Source organism: Heptranchias perlo, chromosome 29 (assembly GCF_035084215.1).
Source record: "Heptranchias perlo isolate sHepPer1 chromosome 29, sHepPer1.hap1, whole genome shotgun sequence".
NCBI lineage: Eukaryota > Metazoa > Chordata > Chondrichthyes > Hexanchiformes > Hexanchidae > Heptranchias > Heptranchias perlo.
The window spans coordinates 21,982,052-22,007,533 of record NC_090353.1 but is presented as its reverse complement, the minus strand read 5'-3'; the positions used below and the strand labels follow the sequence as shown (position 1 = coordinate 22,007,533).

General features: G+C 40.6%; 1 protein-coding gene across 1 annotated transcript in view; it reads right to left on the bottom strand.

Moving 5' to 3' along the window:
* Positions 1 to 9,490: 9,490 nt before the first annotated feature.
* Positions 9,491 to 25,482, bottom strand: part of unc13a (unc-13 homolog A (C. elegans)) — a 340,969-nt gene continuing 324,977 nt past the window's right edge. The window contains exons 42-45 of the mRNA XM_067968623.1: positions 23,066 to 23,122; positions 22,203 to 22,295; positions 19,452 to 19,611; positions 9,491 to 11,452 (exon numbers count right to left, since the gene is read on the bottom strand). Coding sequence (XP_067824724.1) covers positions 11,167 to 11,452; positions 19,452 to 19,611; positions 22,203 to 22,295; positions 23,066 to 23,122 — 596 coding nt within the window. The 3' untranslated portion in view covers positions 9,491 to 11,166. The remainder of the gene's footprint in view (positions 11,453 to 19,451; positions 19,612 to 22,202; positions 22,296 to 23,065; positions 23,123 to 25,482) is intronic.

The window sequence follows — 25,482 nt, the reverse complement described above, 5'->3', positions numbered from 1 at the left end:
ATGTCCTGTCCACAAAAAAAAGCAGGACAAATCCAATCCGGCCAATTACTGCCCCATCAGTCTACTCTCAATCATCAGCAAAGTGATGGAAGGTGTCGTCGACAATGCTATCAAGTGGCACTTACTCACCAATAACCTGCTCGCCGATGCTCAGTTTGAGTTCCGCCAGGACCACTCGGCTCCAGCCCTCATTACAGCCTTGGTCCAAACATGAACAAAAGAGCTGAATTCCAGAGGTGAGGTGAGAGTGACTGCCCTTGACATCAAGGCAGCATTTGACCGAGTGTGGCACCAAGGAGCCCTAGTAAAATTGAAGTCAATGGGAATCAGGGGGAAAACTCTCCAGTGGTTGGAGTCATACCTAGCACAAAGGAAGATGGTAGTGGTTGTTGGAGGCCAATCATCTCAGCCCCAGGACATTGCTGCAGGAGTTCCTCAGGGCAGTGTCCTAGGCCCAACCATCTTCAGCTGCTTCATCAATTACCTTCCCTCCATCATAAGGTCAGAAATGGGGATGTTCGCTGATGACTGCAGTGTTCAGTTCCATTCGCAACCCCTCAAATAATGAAGCAGTCTGAGCCCGCCTGCAGCAAGACCTGGACAACATCCAGGCTTGGGCTCATAAGTGGCAAGTAACATTCATGCCAGATAAGTGCCAGGCAATGACCATCTCCAACAAGAGAGAGTCTAACCACCTCCCCTTGACAGTCAACGGCATTACCATCGCCGAATCCCCCCACCAACAACATCCGGGGGGTCACCATTGACCAGAAACTTAACTGGACCAGCCATATAAATACTGCAGTTACGAGAGCAGGTCAGAGGCTGGGTATTCTGCGGCGAGTGACTCACCTCCTGACTCCCCAAAGCCTTTCCACCATCTACAAGGCACAAGTCAGGAGTGTGATGGAATACTCTCCACTTGCTTGGATGAGTGCAGCTCCAACAACACTCAAGAAGCTTGACACCATCCAAGATAAAGCAGCCCGCTTGATTGGCACCCAATCCACCACCATAAACATTCACTCCCTTCACCACCGGCGCACTGTGGCTGCAGTGTGTACCATCCACAGGATGCACTGCAGCAACTCGCCAAGGCTTCTTCGACAGCACCTCCCAAACCCGCGATCTCTACCATCTAGAAGGACAAGAGCAGCAGGCACATGGGAACAACACCACCTGCACGTTCCCCTCCAAGTCACACATCATCCCGACTTGGAAATATATCGCCGTTCCTTCATTGTCGCTGGGTCAAAATCCTGGAACTCCCTTCCTAACAGCACTGTGGGAGAAACGTCACCACACGGACTGCAGCGGTTCAAGAAGGTGGCTTACCACCACCTTCTCAAGGGCAATTAGGGATGGGCAATAAATGCTGGCCTCGCCAGCGACGCCCACATCCCATGAACGAATAATAAAAAAAGGTGGGTTGAGCATAGTAGGTTATTTTATACTGCTGCCTCTGGAGAAAGTTCCACACCCTAATACAAAAAAAAATTCCCAAATGCAAAAAAATTGTATGACTAGGCAAAATGGGCAACTATTAATCTCTGACCGGCTGAATAAGTAGCTACTCAGATCTGCCTCAGTGTGCTTGAAGTTGGAACTGATGAGATTGGAGATAACACTAGTAATTGGGGATCAGATTTTGCACTTTATACATTCTCCAATTGTGACTTGAAATGGAAATAACTATGAAGGGAATTGATTCTAATCCAGATGACTAGATAATGAATGCGATTTGGAGAAGCCCTCAACACTGAGTGAAGAGGGAAACTAACCTTAGTTAATCTTACTTTCAAAGCATCTCTACCACTTGTTCCTCCCTCCCCCAGCTGCTTTCAAAAGCGTGAAGAGACCTGAACCATAACAGAAGAGTCTTGTCTGGCTTTTTTTCTGTATAGAAAGCCTGAATGCAAAGTATGCATTTAATACTTGGACACAACTATTTTTTCCTTATTGGAAATCAAGTCTTTAATGTTGTAATTTATTGGATCATTTGAGGGACCTATTTGCAAAACAATATTCAAGGGCCTCTGCCCACAATTGTTGGAATTTTTTGAGTGGTCATTCATTCTAGAAACTGATTTAAATCTGTTTAATAGTAAATATTTAAAACATTTTTTGGTTTGGAAAATTGGAGCTTCAAGCAAGTATCTTAACATTCCTTTCCATAGTTGACTGATGCAAGAACATTTAAAATTGCATAAGGCCAACAGTTTGCCAAGAACACCAAAGTAGATGTTTGTAAATTAGGTAAACATTAGCATTAATAGCCATCAAACAAAACATTGTATGGTGTGTTTTTAGAAACACTGGACCATCAGAAAACCAAACTGCTTATTTTGTATTCGTGAATAAGCTATCTTGTCTGTTGCTTCGAATTGTGTCACAATCTGGTATATTTAAGACTTAAAAATCAGCTTCAAGAATCTTTGATGTCTTAGTGCTTTATGCTGAACACTAGCAAATGAAACATGTTTCCATGATGCAGATTGCAATAGTACAAGGCATTCATAGGTTGCACCTGCTCTGTGGCTCTGGTCTTGCTAGCACTGCTATAACACTAGACCAATAGTAAACAATTTTACAACACCAAGTTATAGTCCAACGATATAGTCCATCGACATCTACCTGAGGAAGGAGGAAGCCTCCGAAAGCTTGTACATTTCAAATAAAATCGTTGGACTATAACTTGGTGTTGTAAAATTGTTTACAATTGTCAACCCCAGTCCATCACCGGCATCTCCACATCATGACTAGACCAATATGCATGCATTGAACCCTGACCTTGCAATTGATTTTTAGTTCACTTTATTACCATGGATTCTATTCCTCATGTTCCCTTTCTTCCCCTTCACTCCCTTACAGCTTCAACTTCTGAGCGACTAAGCACATTTCCTATTGTGCTGCTTCCCTTTCCAGTTGGTGACTTTGTTTTATCTAAGCATTCTAGGAAGGCATGTTTCTTTAGTGTCCCATAGCTTAAGAGTAACTGAGTTACTAATTGTAATATCGGTCATGCTTTACAAACCTGTCATTTATTTAAAAAGGAATGTTAGAAAGTATCAATGAGCAAATTGAGTTTTCATTAAGCAGTTCTGATTTTATAATGAGTCTCACATTTGGAAGGCTTCAAGAAATTTTAGTATGTCAACTGATCACTATGCTGGAGAATGACATTTAACAGGGAAGCTCTATTACTTTTAATTCAATTTACTATATAGTAAATTGGTATATAACTTGGTATATAGCTTCCCTTCTCATCGCCAAGTGTACCATCATCTGAAGTTAGTTGTAGCCTAAATGAATACTGGTGGAGAGGGTTCCTCTGGGGAGTGCAGCCAGAGCCAAGTCCACAGCACCATGGGTGGCTCAGCTGCAAGGGGAGGAGAAAGGTCAAGACAGCAATAATTAGGGAAACAGACAGGTGTTTCTGCGGCTGCAGTCGTGATTCCAGGATGGTATGTTGCCTCCCTGGTGCCAAGGTCAAGGATATCACTAAGCGGCTGCAGAACATTGAGGTGGGAAGGTGAACAGCAAGAGGTCGTGGTCCATATCTGTACCAATGACATAGGTTAAAAAGAGGGCTGAGATCCTGCAGGTAGACTTTAGGGAGCTAGGAAAGCAATTAATAAGCAGGACCTCAAAGGTAGTAATATCCGGATTACTCCCAGTGCCAAGCGTTAGAGGGAATAGTGCAGATGAATGTGTGGCTGGAGAGATGGTGCAGGAGGGAGGGCTTTAGATTCGTGGGGCATTGGGTCCAGTTCTGGGGGAGGTGGGACCTGTACAAGCCGGATGGGTTGCATCTCAATGGGGCCAAGACCAATATCCTCAAAGTTTTGATAGTGCTGTTGAGGAGGGTTTAAACTAGCATAGTGGGGATGGGAACATGAGTGTAGATTCAGAAGGGAGAGAAGCAGAGCTGGAAATGGAAGGCAGAAAATTAATGTGAGTTTGGAAGGCAGAGGAAACAAAGGTTAGAAAATAAGACAACTTCTATGCAAGGAGTCTAGTGAATAAGGCAGATGAGCTGAGGGCACAGATAGATATGTGGACGTATGATTATAGCTATTACTGAAACATGGCTTAGAGGGGTAGAATGGCAGCTTAACATTCCTGGTTACAGGGTTTTCAGACGAGATCGAGAGGGGGATTAAAAAAGGAAGCGGGTGGCAATATTGTATAAATAAACAATTACAGCTGTGAGTAGTTTTTCACATCGTTCACCTGAGGAAGGAGGTAGCCTCCGAAAGCTTGTGAATTTAAAATAAAATTGCTGGACTATAACTTGGTGTTGTAAAATTGTTTACAATTGTCAACCCCAGTCCATCACCGGCATCTCCACATCACAGCTGTGAGTAGGGATGATATGTTAGAAGGATCATCAAATGAGGCCATATGGGTTGAGCAAAGGAACAAAAAAAGGGCAATCACATGGCTTGGAGTGTACTATAGACCCCCAAACAGTCAGAGGGAGATAGAAGAGCAAATATATGTAGGCAAATTTCTGAAGTGCAAAAACAATAGTAGGGGATTTCAACTACCCTAATATTAACTGGGATAGAATCAGTGTATAAGGTATAGAGGGCACAGAATTCTTAATGCATTGAGAAACCTTTTTAGCCAGTACATAGCAAACCCAACAAGCGAGGGAGCAGTTCTGGACTTAATTTTAGAGAATGAAGCTAGTCAGGTGGAAGGAGTATCAGTGGGAGAGCAATTTGGTGGTAGTGATCATAATTCGGTTAGATTTAGCATAGTTATGGGAAAGGACAAAGATAGAACAGGAGTAAAAGTTCACAGCTTAGTAAAATTTTTCCCTAGTTGAAGTGATTTTAGCAAAAATGGTCTGGAAACAACTACTTGAAGGTAAATCAGTGTCAGAACAGTGGGAGGCATTCAAGGGAGAAAGGATAGTGAGGGTTCAGGGCAAATATGTTCCCACAAAGAAAATGGGTGGGAATGCCAAATCCAGAGCCCCCTGGATGTCAAGGAGCATACAGGGTAAGATAAGGCAAAAAAGAGAAGCTTATGTCAGGCACCGAGAGCTCAATACTGCAGAAAGCCTAGAGGAGTATAGAAAGTGCAGCAGTGAAATTAAAAAGATTAGGAAAGCAAAGAGGGCATGAGAAAATACTGACAAGTAAAATCAAGCAAAACCCAAAGATGTTTTATAAATACATAAAGAGCAAGAGGCTAACTGTTCCCTTTTTGATCTTTAATGGGCCTTACTCTTGTGTGGAGGCGGAAGATGTAGGTATGGTTCTTAATAAATAATTTGCATCTGTCTTCACGAGGGGGATGATTCAGAGTTTTTAGGGAAGGAGGAGGAGTGTATAATATTGGATGGGATAAACATAGTGAAGGAGGAACTATTAAGGGGATTAGCATCTTTGAAAGTAGATAAATCGCCAGGCCCGGATGAAATATCCCCAAGCTATTAAGAGAAGCAAGGGAGGAAATAGTGGAGACTTCCAATCTTCTCTAGCTACAGGCCTGGTGCTAGAGGATTGGAGGACTGCTAATGTTGTACTGTTTAAAAAGGGAGAAAAGGATAGAGTGGGTAATTACAGGCCACTCAGCCTTACCTGTGATGTGCAAATTATTGGAAACAATTCTGAGGGACGGTATAAGTCGTAATTTAGAAAGGTTGATCAAGGACAGTTGGCATGGATTTGTAAAGGGAAAGTTGTGTTTGACTAACTTGATTGAATTTTTTGAGGAGATAACTAGGAGCGTCGATGAGGGTAGTGCATTTTGATGTAGTCTACATGGGTTTTGACAAGGTCCCATATGGCAGACTGGTCAGAAACTTAAAAGCACATGGGATCTGAGGGAAAGTGGCAAGTTGGATCTGAAATTGTCTGGCAGGAAGCAAAGGGTAATGGTTAACGTGTGTTTTTGTGACTGAAAGGCTGTTTCCAATGGGATGCCACAGGGTTCAGTACTAGGTCCTTTGCATTTTGTTGTATATATTAATGATTTAGACCTAAAATGTAAGGGGCATGATTAAGAAGTTTGTAGATGATACAAAAATTGGCTGTGTGGGTGATAGTGAGGAGGAAAGCTGTCGCCTGCAGGATGGTCAGCTGGGTAGAAAAGTGGCAAATGGAATTCAATCTGGAAAAGTGTGAGGTGATGCATTTTGGGGAGGGTAAACAAGGCAAGGGAATACACAATAAATGGGAGGATACTGAGAGCTGTAGAGGAACAGGGGGACCTTGGAGTGCATATCCACAGATCCCTGAAGGTAGTGGGACAGGTAAATAAGGTGGTGAAAAAGGAATACGGGATAGCCAAGGCATCGAATATAAGAGCAGGGAGGTCATGCTACAAATGTATTTAAAAAACTAGTTAGGCCACAGCTTGCATACTGCATGCAGTTCTGGTCATCACATTACAGGAAAGATGTGATTGCACTAGAGAGGGTACAGAGGAGATTTACGAGGATGTTGCCAGGACTGGAGAATTTTAGCTATGAGGAAAGATGGGATAGGCTGGGGTTGTTGCCTTTGGAACAGAGGAGGCTGAGAGGTGATTTAATTGAGGTGTATAAAATTGAGGGGCCTACATAGTGGATAGAAAGGACCTATTTCCCTTAGAGGGGTCAGTGACCAGGGGGCATAGATTTAAAGTAATTGGTAGAAGGATTAGAGGGGAATTGAGGAGAAATTTTTTCACTGAGGATGATAGGTGTCTGGAAATCACTGCCTGAAATGGGTGGTAGAGGCAGAATCCCTCAACTCATTTTAAAAAGTACTTGGATGTGCACTTGAAGTGCCGTAACCTTCAGGGCTACGGACCAAGTGCTGGAAAGTGGGATTAAACTGGATAACTCGGTTGGCATGGATATGATGGGCTGAATAGCCTCCATCTGTACTGTAACTTTCTATGAACCTATAAAGATCTAAATGTACTATTCAAAGCCTTCCCTGCTGTCCTCCAGCTGCTAACAAATGTGACCAGGTGCTGTAACTTTTTTCGGTTTAAGAGAAAACTGAGTGAGTTGAAACCAATCTGTGGTACATAATTTTTTTTGTGACTGTAGCCTTTCCTCCCAAATGTATAGAGCTACATCCCTCCTTACCTATCTCTATCCTTCCTGAACACTTTATCCCCTTCTTGCTATATCCATTTCTCCTTACTGACGTAAGCCTTGCTTCAGTTATTATTGCATGGTAGTGCCTTACTGCTATAGTAGGCTGTTGTCCAGGCATTTTATATAATCTTCATAAAGATTTACCTCCTTGTGCTGTTGTGAAAATTCAATCTAGTATTTGAGTTATTGTTAAGCTAAACATTCATGCTTTTATCTCCTTGTTTCCCTCTCCTGCCCAGTTTAAATCATTTTCAATAGCTGCTTAGCAAAGATCTAGGATCTTCAAAATTAGCAAAGTGAGTCTGCTTTTGTCCTCAAAATTCTCCCAATTACTTAGGAAAATCACATTTCACTGGTTTGTCAGCCATTTTGTTTATAACAATTTTCTTGGTAAACTCATCCCTTCTACCAAATACTGACCTTTAACATACACTGGCAATCTTCTGGAAAACATTGTTTTATGTCTCTAGTTACAGGTGATCATCATGTGTGTCTGATAGTCTTGATTTGACTCGGTGTTGCTGATTCCTGTGTGGATTTTTCTCCTTTCCCTTCCTGCCAACTCAAAGGATACTGAGCAGAATTGTACAACATTATTGCTACCCCAGTGAGATGACTCGGCATAACCTGGGATCAAACTTTAACCCTTCCGGATCTATATGGCAGTGTCTGGTAGTGTTGTTAGCTATTGAGGAAGCTGAGATGTTATTTCTAATGCTGAAAATTACAAAGTGGCATCAAAGAGCCTCTCATCAATTTCTGAATTTGTAGGAATCTGTTTAAATTGAAGTTTTTAAAAATTCTGGTATAAAAATTAATATTGAAATTCCAAAGTTATGTTAAAAGTTTATTCCAGTAGGGAATCTCAAAACTTTTTTTTGTGTATGGCACAGGTTGATTTGGCTGCTAACCACGAAATGAAACATGTTTTGTAAGGTATTTTTGTTTTATATACTTTGAGGGTTTTTTCTTTTTGAAACACAGTACCATGAATGGACAACAGCAAAACGTTTCCTTCCTGCTGAAGACCAGTTTGAAACAAGATCTTAAAGGTAATAACGGTGCAAATTATTTCATACCATGCATCTCTGTTGAACATTTTGCAGTTAATGCAATGAAATGGGCTGCTTTTGTTCAAGGTGTACTAATAGTATTCTGAAATGGTTCTCAGCATGCTGGAAGCAAATCAGAAACACAGCTCATTTTAAATGACTTTTAAAAAAAAATGATGACTTAAGCTTCAAGCTATTCTTTAAATGTACTTTTTTTCCCCCATAAGTCTCCAAACAAAATGAATATTCAGCCATAGAAAGTGGCACACCCTTCATTTGGAACTATTTTACTGTCATGCATTCCTCCACTTACAAAAAAAAATCAATTCTTACATTAAACTTAGCATGTAAAGCAGCAAAACAAGTGTCACCCACAATGAACATGAGAGAATACCATGGTTGGTACAGCAATGTGGTTTCCAAACCAAAAGTGAAGATTATTTTAAGATCATCTCATTAAAAACAAAAACTTTTGTCTAATCATGTCTGTAATATACATAATGAACTGTGGGGAAAACAGTGATGAATGCTATTCTCTTCCCCCCCCCTCCCCCCACTAGCATATTAGTGTTCATGTATAAGCAATTGAGGAAGTGGGATAATAAATGTCTTTTTTAAAAGGTCAACAATTCTGCAGCTGTAAAATGATAATTTTACATATGATTTATTATGTATGGACTGTTCCAACTTTAAACCTAGTCCATTCTTGGTCAGGCAAAAGGTTTTTTTTTGTCTAGTCTCAAGATGGAAATGCAGATCCAGTCACCCTCCAAGTGCCACTGGTTGCTAAGGGTAGCAAGAGATCAGTAAAGTAATTCTCTTTTTCCTGGTTGAGAAAACCAAGAGTGAATGTTTAGAAGTGTGAAAAGAATCATGTTTTTGCAATTAGTTGTATGCACACTGAAAAAGAATACCATGATAAGGTGGTCAAATACCTCCTGAGTTCTTTTTTAAAAAAAAACACTTTTATACAGAAGTTTCTTTCACCAAATACTCAAGAACAAAGTCATTGTGGAGCTTTATTCTAGAGAATTCATGCAAGAGTAATCACATGATCTTAACATTGCTTCAAACTATTTAATGTGTAAACTGATTTTAATGTTTACAACCAATTACTGGTGGCTCTGAAAATTGATTTTTTTTTTCTCCCCATAAGTTTGTTTGTGGGTATATAAATAACCAAATAATATTTAGGAAGAAATTTTGATTAAAATTGCAGATATTAAATATGTTTAACTGTCATACTTCACTGCTAGGCTTTCAATGTTGCCTGACCATTTTAGATGTTTAAGTATTTGTTTAGTGCTTTTTAATATTTTTTATTAGAATCCAGTAAGACAACATGGTAAGATGTTTTTTGTCAGGCGAGATCATAGTGTGAGCCTTGTTGAAGCTTGTTTTAATCTTTAATATTTTTGCTACATGACAAAATAAACTATTGAAGACAGCAATGAAAGCTAAAACTTCAAAAACAAATACAAAAAAACACTTTGTGTGCATATATACTAAAAATTAAGAGTTGCAAAGGTGCAGGACTCACTTGCGTTTTGGCTAATGTTTACCTAAAGGTAGAATTATGTTAGCAGCAGTCTCTAAGTTGCAAACCATCACTGGGAAAATAAAAAAAATAGTAAACTGTCAACCCTTTGAGCACCATGGAAAGGTTTACTTTATGGTATTGGATTGCAGGGAATCTCAATGAGTCTATGTATGCTTTCCTCCTACTTATTTTGACACTGAGAAAGTGCCAAAATGTTTTGAAGTGTAAATAGACTTTTTGCAATACTAGGATCACTACCAATATAGAGCCGTAATACTTATTTAATCCCTTTTTATTGGTCATCTTCTGAGCCTTGCAAATTCTCTCCCGTGACCTTTTCGGTCTTTGGCAGTGTTTTTTAAACCAAGAGCCTAATCACCTGCCAATTTTTGTAAAGCTGTCCCCAAATTACCAAAATGGACATTGGGAGCAAGGGAAAAAGATAGTCATTAGTAAAGAAAGATTAAAATGAAGGATTGTAGTATATTAGTTGGAGTAAAATAAAAGTTCAAATTAGAGGTAGAAAACAGAGAAAAGGATGAAAAAAGGACATAGCAAGTACAAGGTGTTTACATTTTCATGTAAATTGTGTTTGTTATTTCAATTCTGTGGCTAATATTACAATAATAAGGCTACTCATGATGCTTATTACAGTAATATTTTTTTCAGTCACAGTGCATGAGTTGGGGAAAAAAACAATTTATTGGCCCAGGGAGATGGAAGTTTCTCTGGACCTGCCAGTAGTCTAAGGGTTAATAGTCCTTAGAACAGCTATTAGATGTTAATCTTTCCATTCACACAGATTACATCAGAATTTTAAATGGATGTTAACTAAGCCATTATTTTACAGCAATGTTATTTTTTTGCAACGCAATAAATTAAATGCAAAAACTTGGGTCTAATCCTGTGGTTTGTAAAATACCAAGCCTGTTTGTGAATACAGCTCAGAGTAACAAAATCTGTTCAGGAAATACTGTGGAATGTGTAAGAAATTGGCTACACCAGTGAGTATAAAGACACTTTGGCAGTTTGGTGTTGAAGAGGAAAGTTAACTGAGGCTTTTCAGAAGAGGTATATAAGTTCTCTCAGCTGTAGGTCTCTCCACAAGGACAGGATCACAGTGCTCATTGTACACAGGCTCAGTAGAGTCATGCGGGATTTATTTACACAAGTGACATTAGCCTTAAGGTAAAAGTCAATCCAATTATTACTGTGATATTCAGATTTCTAAGGGGCTTGGTGCTGCCTCTCATGAACAAAAAATAAAATTAATTGTCCACGCTGGCAAAAAAATGAACTACAGAGACATGCATATACCAAAACTTGAATCAGGCCTCTTGCTGAATTTTTTTTTGCTTACTTCATAATTTGGACATGTGGCTTCATTAGATGAGAAAACTAAAGCTCCAAAGAGCTTAAGAAATTAAAGTTTTAAATTCTGATCTACGTTTTGATTTTGGCCACCTTTTTCAACTGCCCTCTTCAGCAGAACGTATGTCAGATTTTAATTTTACAAACTCCTTTGCCACCTCATCATTGTTTCTTTGTGAAAGTATCCTGAGGACAGTCAATCCTGTCTCATCCATATGAATCCTGCGGCCAAGTGGTAACCAACAGGCACTACTTCCCTTCTGAAGGATATCACGCAGCTGCATTACAGCGATGCCAACACTCCGATCTTCTCGGGCAAAACAGTAATCCTTCACACAGATCTGGAGTTCATAACATTCTGGGCCATCCTCTGCACTTAAGGTGCTGCAAAATAATGGAGCAAATGAATTGGTTAAATTATTAGTTATATGGACATAATTTATACTTAATCTATCCCTAACTTTAGTGCAGCATCTAATAATTTACTATTACCTTACCATTATCATTTCTATGTCTAGTTAATGTTGGTAATAGTTGCATGGATGAAGTTGTTTGACATGTTGGAACAAAATAAATTGAGCCTAGATTTTGGAGAAAATTTAACAAAAAAAAAATCAGTTGAAGCGTACATGCAGCTGTAATAAATTCTGAGAGCCCAAGATAGTTTACTAAAGAAGACCTGTTTATGTGTGTCATCTTCATAAACAGACTGAAACTTGCTAAAAAAAAATTAAAGGGGAAGTGTACTTCATAAAGCTACTACACAATGTTAAATATTAGCAGCTTTCCCCATGCTAGAATTTGGGAAGTGGAGAAGCTTCCAGCGTCGAATTGGGTGGAGTGAGCTGCGTTGCGCTTTTTTTTTCTCACCTTGTTACATGTTGTTTAAACCTGCTATTTTGAGGCAAATGTAAGGAATCTTACAACACCAGGTTATAGTCCAACAAATAAAACTGTTGGACTATAACCTGGTGTTGTAAGATTCCTTACATTTGTCCACCCCAGTCCATCACCGGCATCTCCACATTATATTTTGAGGCAGTCTGTGAAAAGGCAGTGGTTTGGGTTTTCCATTTTTGCACTCCGCACCCATTGAGGTGAATCATTGGAAAATCACAGGCTAATGAGCACAGAAATGGAAAACCGTGGCCTATTTGTGTAAAACTCTGCCTAAAAGACACAATTAAATTCCATTATGTAAGAAATACGATTTCTAGACCAAATCATAATTATGTATCCCATCCCGCAAAGCTTCACACACTTGGCTAAAAAGCGAAGCGCAAGACACATTGAAGGCCAATTGTCAGAAACAGATAACAAAACATCCCAATACATAATCAAAGACTCAGAACCTGGACACAGACTAATCCTGTTATGTTAATTGCAAGAGCTTTGTTCAGTTAATTAGGTAACCTTCGTGATTGGCATATACAGGATGAGACATCTTAAATGTCTGCATCCGAACAATTAAAATACACAGAAAGATAAGGGCACGTATCCCTCATGAGAGATAGAATGGACAACAGTTAACACCATAGAATGGATAAAGATGTCTGGAACAATAGGCACCCTGAGCTGGGGCATGTCCGGGACAGATGACATCATGGGACTAATGTCATTAAGCTACCAAAAACAAATATGTTTCAGAAAGATATATAAACTGAGGCACTGTCCCACTACAGTTAGAAGCAGCTTCTGGGGCGACAGAGGCCCACACACCTTATGATACAAGGCCTGAGCAGCTTGAAACTTCCTAGGGACAAGTTGTACCATTCTTGTTTATTTGATATAACTGTATTAAAATGTTGTTTGTTTGGTATAACTGTATTAGCACGTTCTTGTATCTATAATAATGTTTGGTCACACTCGGGCCGGAATCATTGTGGAAGTTATTGTTAAGAAGGATTAACAACCCTTAGTGGCATTAATAATGGCATATTTCCAAGACACAACATGTGCAACACAAATAGGACATTCTACCTATGTCACATCATTCCCTTCAGAATTTGCAAGGTTTGCAGGTGAAGAGAAATCTCATGCATACTGTTCCTATTGGTGACATGCACCATTTTCACGAGTCCCACCAAAGCACAAAAGCTGGTGTTTCTGAGTATCAACCAGCACTTTCATGTCAGTTGTGGTCACAGCAGTGAGAAGTGAGCAACTACACTGCTGTGTTACATAGCTCTTTATATGCACACAGCTTTGATAAAATATTTACTTTGCTTACAAGTAAAATGTTATTGATATTATTTAATGTATATTTTTTTTCTTTCCACAAATAGCCAGAATATGGTAACTGCAGAGCACAGCAGGCTGTGGAGAGATCTGTACTAGGGTAAGTACCGGGACTTTATTTTGATGCATTGGGGAACATGGAGGCAGTGTAGGTCAGCGAAGACTGGCCTGTAGCTTGAAGGCACTACGCACCTGCCCACTATAATGGGGACCACATTCTGAGTAGTGAACACAGTATACTAGACTAGAGGAAGTACATGTTAATTGATGCCTCTATTGAAGGAGTGTTTGGGGCTCTGAGTAGTGTATAGAAGGACAGGTGATGTATCTCTTGTTGCAGCAGAAGGCACCTGGGGAAGGACAGCTGAAAGCAAGGATGGTAGGAGAGTGAACAAGGGTTCAATGGAAGGACCAGTCCCTTTGGAAAGCAGAGGGGAAACAGGAAGGGAAAATGTGCATGATGATGGAATCATGCTGTAGGCGATGGAAATGGATAATGATTTGGTGAGATTGAAAGCCAGTAGGGTTATTGGGGTGGAAAGCAAGGCCAAGAGGGACCCTACTATTGTGAAACGACAGGAGGTAAAAGCAGAGATGCAGGCATATTCAAGGGTTTTGTCGATTTATGGTAGAGGGGAAACAGTGGCTGAGTAAAATGAAGACATTTCAGAAGCTCTGGTGTAGAAAGTTGAGACATCACAGCGAATATGACAGAGGCAGGGGAAAAAGGGATGGAGTCTTTACAGAGAGCAGGATGGGAACTAGCATAATCCAGATAGTTGCAAGAAGCAGTGGGCTTGTATTAGATATCTGTGAAGTCCAGGAAGTGGAGGGAAGTGTTAGTGATGGACCACATAAAGGTAAGGGATGGGTGCAAATTGGAATTGAGGTTAATGATTTTCTCCCGGTCAAAACAAGCGTACGAAGCAGCAACAACAGTTGTCAATATAATGGAGGAAGAGGTTCCACATATCATACAAAAAGACAGGCATAATTGAGACCCATGTAGCAAGGTTTTTTTATCTGGAGTAAGTGGAGGTAAATGAGTTTTTCCAAAGGTAAGAACAAGTTCAATAAGGCAGAAGAGGGTGGAAAGAAGCATTATGAAGAGGGAAAGGTTCAGGAAGGTAAGGCAAGAGAAGAGTCAGAGGTGGACCACATTGAACTGGTTGGAATAATGTTCAACGAAGAACCAGAAGGCTCGGAGAATGTCCTGGTGAGGAATGGATGTGTAGAGGGACTATATGCCCATGGTGAAAAGAGTTGATGAGGGCCAGAGAAGGTAAACTCATTAAAATGGCAGTGGACATCAGAGGAGTCATGGTAGTGGAGTTTAGATTGGACAAAATAAGTTCAGTGGGAAAGGTACAGGCTGAAATAATGAGATTTAAGGCAGTGGTGGGGGAGGGAGAAGATCTCCAGAAGAAATGAAATTGGTAACAGTCTGGGAAATGATGGTTTGTTGTTCAGTAGTAAGGTTGTGATCTGTAGGGAGAGAGGAGGCATCAGATAGTTGTTCAGCCTCAGCCAAGTAGAGGTTCTTCCGTCATACAACAACAGCATCTCCTTTATCAGCAGTTCTGATATCTGGATGGGGACTGAAAGAACAGACAGCTAGAAGTTCAGGAGAGTAAGGGAAGTTAAGAAACAGGTGAGATAATAACAACAGTTGGGGTATGGTAGCATGGTGGCTTTTGTTACTGGACTAGTAATCCAGAGGCCTGGACTAATAATCTGAAGTCATGAGTTCCAATCTCGCCATGGCAGCTGGGGAATTTAAATTAAATTCAATTAATTAAATAAAAATCGAATTAAAATACTAGTATCAGTAATGGTGGCCATGAAACTACCGGATTGTCGTAAAAACCCATCTGGTTCACTAATGTCCTTTAGGGAAGGAAACCTGCCGTCCTTACCGGGTCTGGCCTATGTGACTCCAGACCCACAGCAATGTGGTTGATCCTTAATTGCCCAGCAAGCCACTCAGTTGTAAAATCTTGCTAAAAAAAGTCACAATAAGAATAAAACCGGACGGAACACCCGGCATCGGACCACTAGGCACCGGACACGACAAAGGCAAACCAAGCCCAGTCAACTCTGCAAAGTCCTCCTCACGAACATCTGGGGACTTGTGCCAAAATTGGGAGAGCTGTCCCACAGACCAGTCAAGCAACAGCCTAACATAGCCATACTCACAGAATCATACCTTTCAGCCAACGTCCCAGACTCTTCAATCACCTCCCTGGGTATGTCCTGTCCCACGGGCAGGACAGACCCACTAGAGGTGGCGGTACTGTGTTTATACAGTCAGGAGGGAGTGGCCCTGGGAGTCATCAATATTGACTCTGGACCCAATGAAATCTCATGGCATCAGGTCAAACATGGGCAAGGAAACCTCCTGCTGATTACCACATACCGTCCTCCCTCAGCTGATGAATCAGTCCTCCTCCATGTTGAACACCACTTGGAGGAAGTACTGAGGGTAGCAAGGGCACAGAACGTACTCTGGGTGGGGGACATCAATGTCCATCATCAAGAGTCCTGAAGGACATAGCTGCCAGAGTGGGCCTGCGGCAGGTGGTGAGAGAACCAACACGAAGGAAAAACTTACTTGACCTCGTCCTCACCAATCTACCTGTCGCAAATGTATCTGTCCATGACAGTATTGGTAGGAGTGACCACCGCGCAGTTCTCGTGGAGACAAAGTCCCGTCTGCGCACTGAGGACACCATCCAATGTGTTGTGTGGCACTACCACCGTGCTAAATGGGATAGATTAAGAACAGATCGAGCAGCTCAAAACTGGGCATCCATGAGGCACTGTGGGCCATCAGCAGCAGCAGAATTGTATTCCAGCACAATCTGTAACCTCATGGCCCGGCATATTCCTCACTCTACCATTACCAACAAGCCAGGGGATCATCCCTGGTTCAATGAGGAGTGTAGAAGAACATGCCAGGAGCAGCACCAGGCGTACCTAAAAATGAGGTGCCAACCAGGACTACGTGCATGCTAAACAGCGGAAGCAACATACTATAGACGGAGCTAAGCAATTCCACAACCAACGGATCAGATCAAAGCTCTGCAATCCTGCCACATCCAGTCATGAATGGTGGTGGAAAATTAAACAACTAACGGGAGGAGGAGGCTCTGCAAACATCCCCATCCTCAATGACGGCGGAGTCCAGCACGTGAGTGCAAAAGACAAGGCTGAAGTGTTTGCAACCATCTTCAGCCAGAAGTGCCGAGTGGACGATCGATCTCAGCCTCCTCCCGATATCCCCACCATCACAGAAGACAGTCTTCAGCCAATTCGATTTACTCCACGTGATATCAAGAAACGGCTGAGTGCACTGGATACAGCAAAGGCTATGGGCCCCGACAACATCCTGGCTGTACTGCTGAAGACTTGTGCTCCAGAACTAGCTACGCCTCCAGCCAAGCTGTTCCAGTACAGCTACAACACTGGCATCTACCCGACAATGTGGAAAATTGCCCAGGTATGTCCTGACAAATCCAATCCGGCCAATTACCGCCCCATCAGTCGACTCTCAATCATCAGCAAAGTGATGGAAGGTGTCGTCGACAGTGCTATCAAGCGGCACTTACTCACCAATAACCTGCTCATCGATGGGGTGCCAACGGCCAGGACCACTCGGCTCCAGACCTCATTACAGCCTTGGTCCAAACATGGTCAAAAGAGTTGAATTACAGAGGTGAGGTGAGAGTGACTGCCCTTGACATCAAGGCAGCATTTGACCGAGTGTGGCACCAAGGAGCCCTAGTAAAATTGAAGTCAATAGGAATCAAGGGGAAAACTCTCCAGTGGCTGGAGTCATACCTAGCACAAAGGAAGATGGTAGTGGTTGTTGGAGGCCAATCATCTCAGCCCCAGGACAATGCAGCAGGAGTTCCTCAGGGCAGTGTCCTAGGCCCAACCATCTTCAGCTGTTTCATCAATGACTTTCCCTCCATCATAAGGTCAGAAATGGGGATGTTCACTGATGATTGCACAGTGTTCAGTTCCATTCGCAACCCCTCAGATAATGAGGCAGTCCGAGCCCGCGTGCAGCAAAGACCTGGACAACATCCAGGCTTGGGCTCATAAGTGGCAAGTAACATTCGCGCCAGACAAGTGCCAGGCAATGACCATCTCCAACAAGAGAGGGTCTAACCACCTCCCCTTGACATTCAACGGCATTACCATCGCCAAATCCCCCACCATCAACATCCTGGGGGTCACCCTTGACCAGAAACTTAACTGGACCAGCCATATAAATACTGTGGCTACAAGAACAGGTCAGAGGCTGGGTATTCTGTGGCGAGTGATTCATCTCCTGACTCCCCAAAGCCTTTCCACCATCTACAAGGCACAAGTCAGGAGTGTGATGGAATACTCTCCACTTGCTTGGATGAGTGCAGCTCCAACAACACTCAAGAAGCTCGACATCATCCAGGACAAAGCAGCCCGCTTGATTGGCACCCCATCCACCACCCTAAACATTCACTCCCTTCACCACCGGCGTACTGTGGCTGCAGTGTGTACCATCCACAGGATGCACTGCAGCAACTCGCCAAGGCTTCTTCGATAGCACCTCCCAAACATGTGACCTCTACCACCTCGAAAGGACAAGAGCAGCAGGCACATGGGAACAACACCACCTGCACGTTCCCCTCCAAGTCACACATCATCCAGACTTGGAAATATATCGCCGTTCCTTCATCGTCGCTGGGTCAAAATCCTGGAACTCCCTTCCTGACAGCACTATGGGAGAACCTTCACCACACGGACTGCAGCGGTTCAAGAAGGCGGCTCACCACCACTTTCTCAAGGGCAATTAGGGATGGGCAATAAATGCCGGCCTCGCCAGTGACGCCCACATCCCATGAACAAATAATAAAAAAAAGTTCTTGATGAGAGAAGGAAAAAGTCCAGAAGGAGGGTGCAGGAAGATTAGGGAAGATAAATAATTCAGAGGACCAACGAAAACTGCACAGGGATATTGATAAGATGATGAAATGGGAAAAAAAGCGGAAGATCGAATTCAATGTCAGTTAATGTGAGGTGTTATATTTTGGTATAAAAAATAAAAGTAATAATCTGATGTTATGTTAAAGAGCAGAGGGATTTAAGTTTACAAGACATTAAAAGCAGCACATCAATAGATAAAGCCATAAATCGTTACTGGACCACTGGTTTTTATGGCAAGGGGTATAGAATTTAAAAGTCGCAATGTAAGATGCATCTATATAAACCCTTATTAACACCACAGTTGGAGTTGTGTGTGCAGTTTTAGGCTCCACACTAAAGGAAGGATGTTGAAGCAATATAAAGGGTACAGCATAGATTCACTAGGATATTGCCTGGTATGAGGAGCTACAAATACGAAGAAAGACTTGAAAAATTGGGGCTGTTTTCATTATAAGAGGAGATTATGGGGTGGTTTGATAAAGGCATTTAAAATTATGTAGAGATGGGACAGTGTACATAGAAACAGACTGTTTCCAGTGATTGAGGAGGCTGGAATGAAGGGAGATGGATATAAGATTAAGAAATTTAAGGCAGAGAGCAGGAGAAATCTTTTTTTCTTACACAGAGGGTGTGAGCCTTTTGAATGCACTACAGGAGTTAGTGACTGAAGCAGAGACCATGTCAACCTTTAAGAATAGTTTAGATAGGTAAATGAAGGAAAGAGGAATAAAGGGACATAGGAACAAAGTGGGTACATGAGATTAGAACTATTGTTCACGTGGAGGATAAACACCAACACGGACTGGTTTCCGCATTGTGATTTCTAAATAATTCTATGATTACATCCCTTTAAATTTCGCCTTTGTGCAATTTTCTGCTCCCATGGCTAATGTGCTCCCTGCATCCGTTAAAAATATGCACCTGAAGTTGTGAATGATTGTACAAGTGGGATAATCCCGGAGAATTGAGTACTATTACAACAATGCCACTGGGACAGTTCTTAACCATTTAGAACAGCAGTACACAAAAATTGGCCCCAATGACATTGTCTAAGATGGTGGACAGCTGTTGCATTGAACTTAGAAGATATGGCCAAATATGACACATAGCATCTAGAATAATCAAATTATATGAAGCAAAAATTTTACTAGATAGAGGTTGATATGATACATACAATTGAAAGGTTTCATTGAATTTTGGAGCCCAGCTGTTGTTTTTGGATTTAGTGGCAAACCTCCTCTTCTTGTCACTAAGATGAGGCCCGATCATATTAACTTCAACAAATGGACGGAAGATACCAGTTGTTTGCCACTTTAGATCATTGGCAGCCACAACTGCAAAGAAAAGGAGAGAAAACCATAAGAGACTTAAAATGTACATTTAAATAGTTTCTTTATGCTACAATTTGAGGATTAACATGCAATTTAGATCCAGAGGTCACAGTTGCGGGCACAACACAATATGGGATTCTATCGCTATCAGTCCATGGTGTAGCTGCACCAAGAATACTGTATCATCAAGTATAATTGTAGACTGTTTAATCCATTCTTTATTGCAAATATATAATAGCATTACTTCTGAATGTATATTTGCACTGTAACCCCCCCAAAATTGGGATAAATCAACTATACATAAAAATGTGCTTTTTGATAAGTTTTCTGATTTTTCATTATTGCCAATGAACATTTACAGTGCTTGAGGCTCCCTTGGCCTTAAATTGGAAATTCATTAATAGATGTTTAAAATTTCAGCAACTGTGCACTTAAATGCTTACATTTTCAATAGCAGCTTAATTGTTAATTAATGTTAAGTGTTAGTTTGGTTTTCATGAGGTCGTGGCTCCCATGGCCTAAATATGAATTTAACCTATTAATAACATAAGAAATGTCAATAATTGGCCTATGAAATGTTATCCTCAGTACATCAACTCTCCCACCATAGTATTTACTCTAATTTGAATAACCCAACGTTTTACCTATTGGTCTCACCAATCACCTTATTTGGACATCGTAAAGATTACGTTTATCTAATATTCCTCAGCTCATTTCTTTTAAGCTTACGATCAGTCTTACTGCTGTTTTCTGTACAAGTGTATATATATTTGTTGTGTTGTGATCAAAATTGGAAAAATTCTTAATGAATTGCAATTTGTGTCTGAAATGAATTTTCTAATATAAAATGATAGAAAATTATAGCACAGGGTACCATTGTACCTATGCCAGCTCTCTGAAACCAATACTGTCTGCATAACATAGGTATTCATTATACTCACAGCTAGCAAACTATAGCCCTTGTGAAGTTCTGCTGCACCCCTTGGACTGGTTGTGATCCATTGCCATAATGTCCTATGTTGCTATGTGTACCCTCTAGTGGCTAATGGGGGAACATAATTTCTAGCATTCTGCCCTTTAATAAGCATGTGTGTGTGTGTGTGTGTGTCCGGTGTGTGTCCGTGCGTGTGTGTGTGTCCTGCAAGGCCAGGCCAAGTCAATTGTCATTTGGGGATGAAAAATGGAACCTGCAAGGTTGAAATGCATCAGGAGCTCAAGCAGTTCAAGGGCCAAACATGATTCCTGGCATTCTGGCCCTTTAACGTCCTGGGTTCTTAAAATGTTCAATGGCCTGTCAATTTTCCTGCATTTGTAATCTCACATATGAGATTGCAACCTTTTGCTCTCTCTCCCCTTCCCTTCCATCCCCCACCTGATTAAGGAGTGCAACCTCCCACCAGCTTTGTACCAATAAATCCTGGCTTCATAGTAGTCTTTTGCTTTCCCTTGTAGGATCCTAAAAGTGAATTGGGGGAAAGAAAAAGAAAAACAATACCATACTGCTGGGCATTTACCAGAATTCACAGTGTTAGTGACAGTCCCCTATTAAAAATATTGGGCTCTGTAAATTTTATAGCTGGATTTTGCTGGCACTATGAATTCCCTTGCGACCAGTGTGATCGATGCAGCTCGTCTCTTTTAATCATATTTATGGTTTAGGCCTGAAGTGACATTTCAGGAATGTGGTGACTTGTGACTGAAAATTTCTCGCCTACAATTCACACAATGTTGACGGCTCTGGCTTCATCTTTTGAGTTCCAAGTGCACTTTAACCTTGTCAAGAGTTTATGAGAGCTGCCCTTGAGCAGCAAATCACTGCTTGGGATTATGGTTCTTGACTTGGTTTAACACACAAAACCTGTTTATTTTAAAAGTGAGGCAAATTATTTTCTCTTATTACTACACTTACTTTTGTCTCTTCACTATCAGTTATTCCTCTACTCAAGGAACTCTTATATAGGCCAATGAGAAATATTTTTTTCCTGCCAAAAATTATGACGAGGTAACTAAGATGTCTCAGTTCCTGTGCAAACCCAATGCCTTATGGTTTTAGCCTCATCCTCATTTCATAAATAAAATCAACACAGGGAGTGGTGGATGGGCTATTCACATTTTTTCATATGCAATTTTGCCAAAAGATTTTTTAAATATCTAAATATTATAAATGAGCCTCCACAATGCAAATGTCTAAAATGGAGCAGTAGAAAAGCTTCAGCAATCAAGCTGCTTTGGTCCAGTACAAAGGATGGGAAGTATTATTATACATGTTAAATGTATAACATAAGTTAAACATTTATATAGTATTTGCACATTTGATTAGTTTATAAGACTACATTTTCATTCTAAAAAGCTACACCAATAGTTTTTGGAATTTGCCAGTAGTCAAGCTAATACTGCTTGGTTATCTTAAATTATTTTCATAAACATCAACACTCGCATCACTGTGACCATAGAGGGATTATGGAAATGATATTTATATCAGAGAATGCTGCTAAAGATTTAGCAATTGAGTTGTTACACATATTTGTGGACACCTATAATTCTATGACAGCAAAAAGAAAGTTGGGGTATGGGTAATGCTCATTCTAACTAACCTTTAACTGTGATTTTGTGCTCTCCAGTTCCTGGATGTGTGAAAAGCTCTACATGGACGGACACTTCTCCTACTGGATCATCCACACCAGATCCTGTGCAAATGCAGATAGATTTAAAATTTAAAAGGCCATTTAATGGTGATGATCTGTATAAACAACATTCAGTGCAAGACTCACTGTGTGCGAAGTGAGCCCTGGTGAAGGGCTTAATTTAGTAACTGGGACAGCCTGATGAGTCACATGCTTAAACTCATCCAATTGAAATACGTTTCCTCCACCATTGGCCCAGTGCAAGCAAAATTTCAGCCATCATGATGCCACTGGTTCTGCACTGGTGAATTTGATGCAATTAAAATTAACAGACACCAGCCTACATTCGAATCCGCATGACAAATGCATTAATTCAGTTTGCTGGGAGTCAAATTTCAATTGGAATTACTTTAAAATTAGACAATATAGCCAAGCTGTGATTAATGGTTGAAAACAGCAGATTTTGTAGATCATGCAAGAGCTTCTGCTCCTCAACAAATATTAAAACCTTGATTTTTTTTTCTCTCCTTACAAACTGAATATATTATTTCAGAGGCAATTCCATTTCAGGGTCTTGCAAAAACCTTTCCTTTTACCCAAATGAAAAAGTCTTCCATAATTACAATTGTAACAGGCAAATCACTACAGTACTGATATAATGTGTTGATTTTCTGTAGGAAGCTGCTTGCTACAAAAACATGCATGAGGACTGCTCAATTTGGGTTGTTTAGTACTAGATTTTTGAAAGTCCCACTTTGGCATCAACTGAACAGTTGTTTCAAGCCCAAACATTCTAATACTGCCATTGATGGCAACATTAGGCTCGAACGTACCCTTTTCAGGATAAACCTCCTCGCTATGGGTAAACCTAATACCCTTCCCACCATGCACTGAGTTGTGAAATCAAAGCCAGACGGCAGGCGACAATGAAAGGAAGAAGAAATTGAAGTGAGAATACGCACAGTAGACAGACGTATCAGTTGTCCTAACAAACATCTTTAGACAAATGAAGAATATCAGAGAAAACAGTTCTAGCCACTCACAGGGTACTACCACTTTGAGCCAAAAGCCTGTAAAGGTCAAATGACAACGCTGAGAATCTGAATAAAGAAGGCAGTTCACATTTATGTTACTTTGTTTTAAGTTAGTATTATTGATTAGTTCATGTACGTCAGAGTTGATGTACTATTAAAAGAATGCTTGGTTGCAACATGCTATTCATATTGTTACAGATATTTATAGGACCCAACAGATTAATCTATCATCTGTTTTCCAATTTAATTAAATTAAATATGTATATTATTCTGAATCACTCCATAATCCCTCAAGGTTACAAAAGGGAGAGACTGGTACCTAGCCCTTACTACCATACTTTATACTTTCAAAATTTGGGAGCAAACATTGTGGATAGACTTTCCCAGATGTCCAATATAGAATCATAGAAAATTTACGGCACAGAAGGAGGTCATTTGGCCCATCGTGTCCGTGCCGCCTGAGAAACGAGCCACCCAGCCTAATCCCACTTTCCCACATTTGGTCCGTAGCCCTGCAGGTCACGGCTCTTCAGGTGCAATATAAACACTAATATTTCAGATTATGGGGCAATTCAGTGAATATATTTTCCAAAGTATCATACAATTATGATATCAGCTACATCATTAAGAAAACTAACTTCTATACAAAATATATGATAGTATGTTCACTATTACAGCTGTCTGTATCCTAACTCGCACCAAGTTCCGTTCACCCATGCTTGCTTGCTGACTTACATTGGCTCCCGGTCTGGGAATGCCTTGATTTTAAAATTCTCATCCTTGTTTTCAAATCCCTTCATGGCCTTCCCCCTCCCTATCTCTGTAACCACCTCCAGCCCTACAACCCTCCGAGATCTCTGCGCTCCTCCAATCATTGCCTCTTGTGCATCCCAGATTTTAATCGCTCCACCATTAGCGGCCGTGCCTTCAGCTGCCTAGGCCCTAAGCTCTGGAATTCCCTCCTTAAACCTCTCCACCTCTCTCTCCTCCTTTAAGACACTACTTAAAACCTACCTCTTTGACCAAGCTTTTAGTCACCTGGCCTAACGTCTCTTTATGTGGCTCGGTATCAAATTTTGTTTGATAACGCTCCTGTGAAGTGCCTTGGGATGTTTTACTACATTCAAGGCGCTATATAAATGCAAATTGTTGTTGTTATAACAAAAGAAACCTCTTGACTAATTACAATTTACAATCCCTGTTTTACTTGGCAACAGTGGGGTGATCTTAGCATTTAGCTGGGTCTAATAGAATATATTTTTATTACCATAATTTATTCATATTTTAAACTCAAAATTCACTGGGCAACTATGGAGTAATTGCAAAAGTAAAACTTTGTAAGTCAATCTGTCAGGTTTTAGTTGTAGAACAAATTTTGTTTTCCACATTTTCCCCTGTATAACCTGATGTATACAAAAACAAATTCTAACATTAAAGTTATAGTAAAAAAATACAGTGCTAAAGAACACCTTTCATTGGGAAGCCGTAAAACCTTGTCACCTGACCTTTAAACAGTATTAAAATTTAGGACGAAAGATTATACATTGTGCAGACATTACGTTTTTTTGTCACAGTAATGGAATGTAAACAAATGGCATACTAAGCCTGATCATCTGATAAGATTTTGCTTTACTTTTATTATGTCCCAACATATTAATTTGGTAATATTTATTTCCCGAGATGAATTACCATTACCATTTATAATCTGTATTCAATATTGGGGTATTCTTAGCAGAGTTTGACCGCATAGAACTGACATTTCAACAGTACATTTTGACATAAAACATTGAACAATGATTAAATTGTGATCACACTCAACATTTGATTATCAATACTGAAATACATGGCGTACTATATATAAAACATAGGTAATGTTAATTTCACCATTTTTTGCCAAAAAAAGCCCAAGTTAAATGCAGGGTGAAATTCCTGCTAATCAGCCCCAATGTGCCAAAGCCTTTAAACTTGAGCACGGCATACCCTATCACACAAGTACGACCTCCAGTTCTTTTACCTACATCAGCCTAAGACGACCTGTGAATTTAGTTGCGATTAATGCAGAATCATGGGCAGCCTTGTGCCTGCAAATTATGCCCAACTGAGAACTACAGAGACAGGCCAAACTTATTTCATATTTAAATCCAAGAAAGAGAGAAAACATTTATTCAATTGATGTGAGGTAGGTTCAGACATCGATAAGGTAGCATTGCAACTCA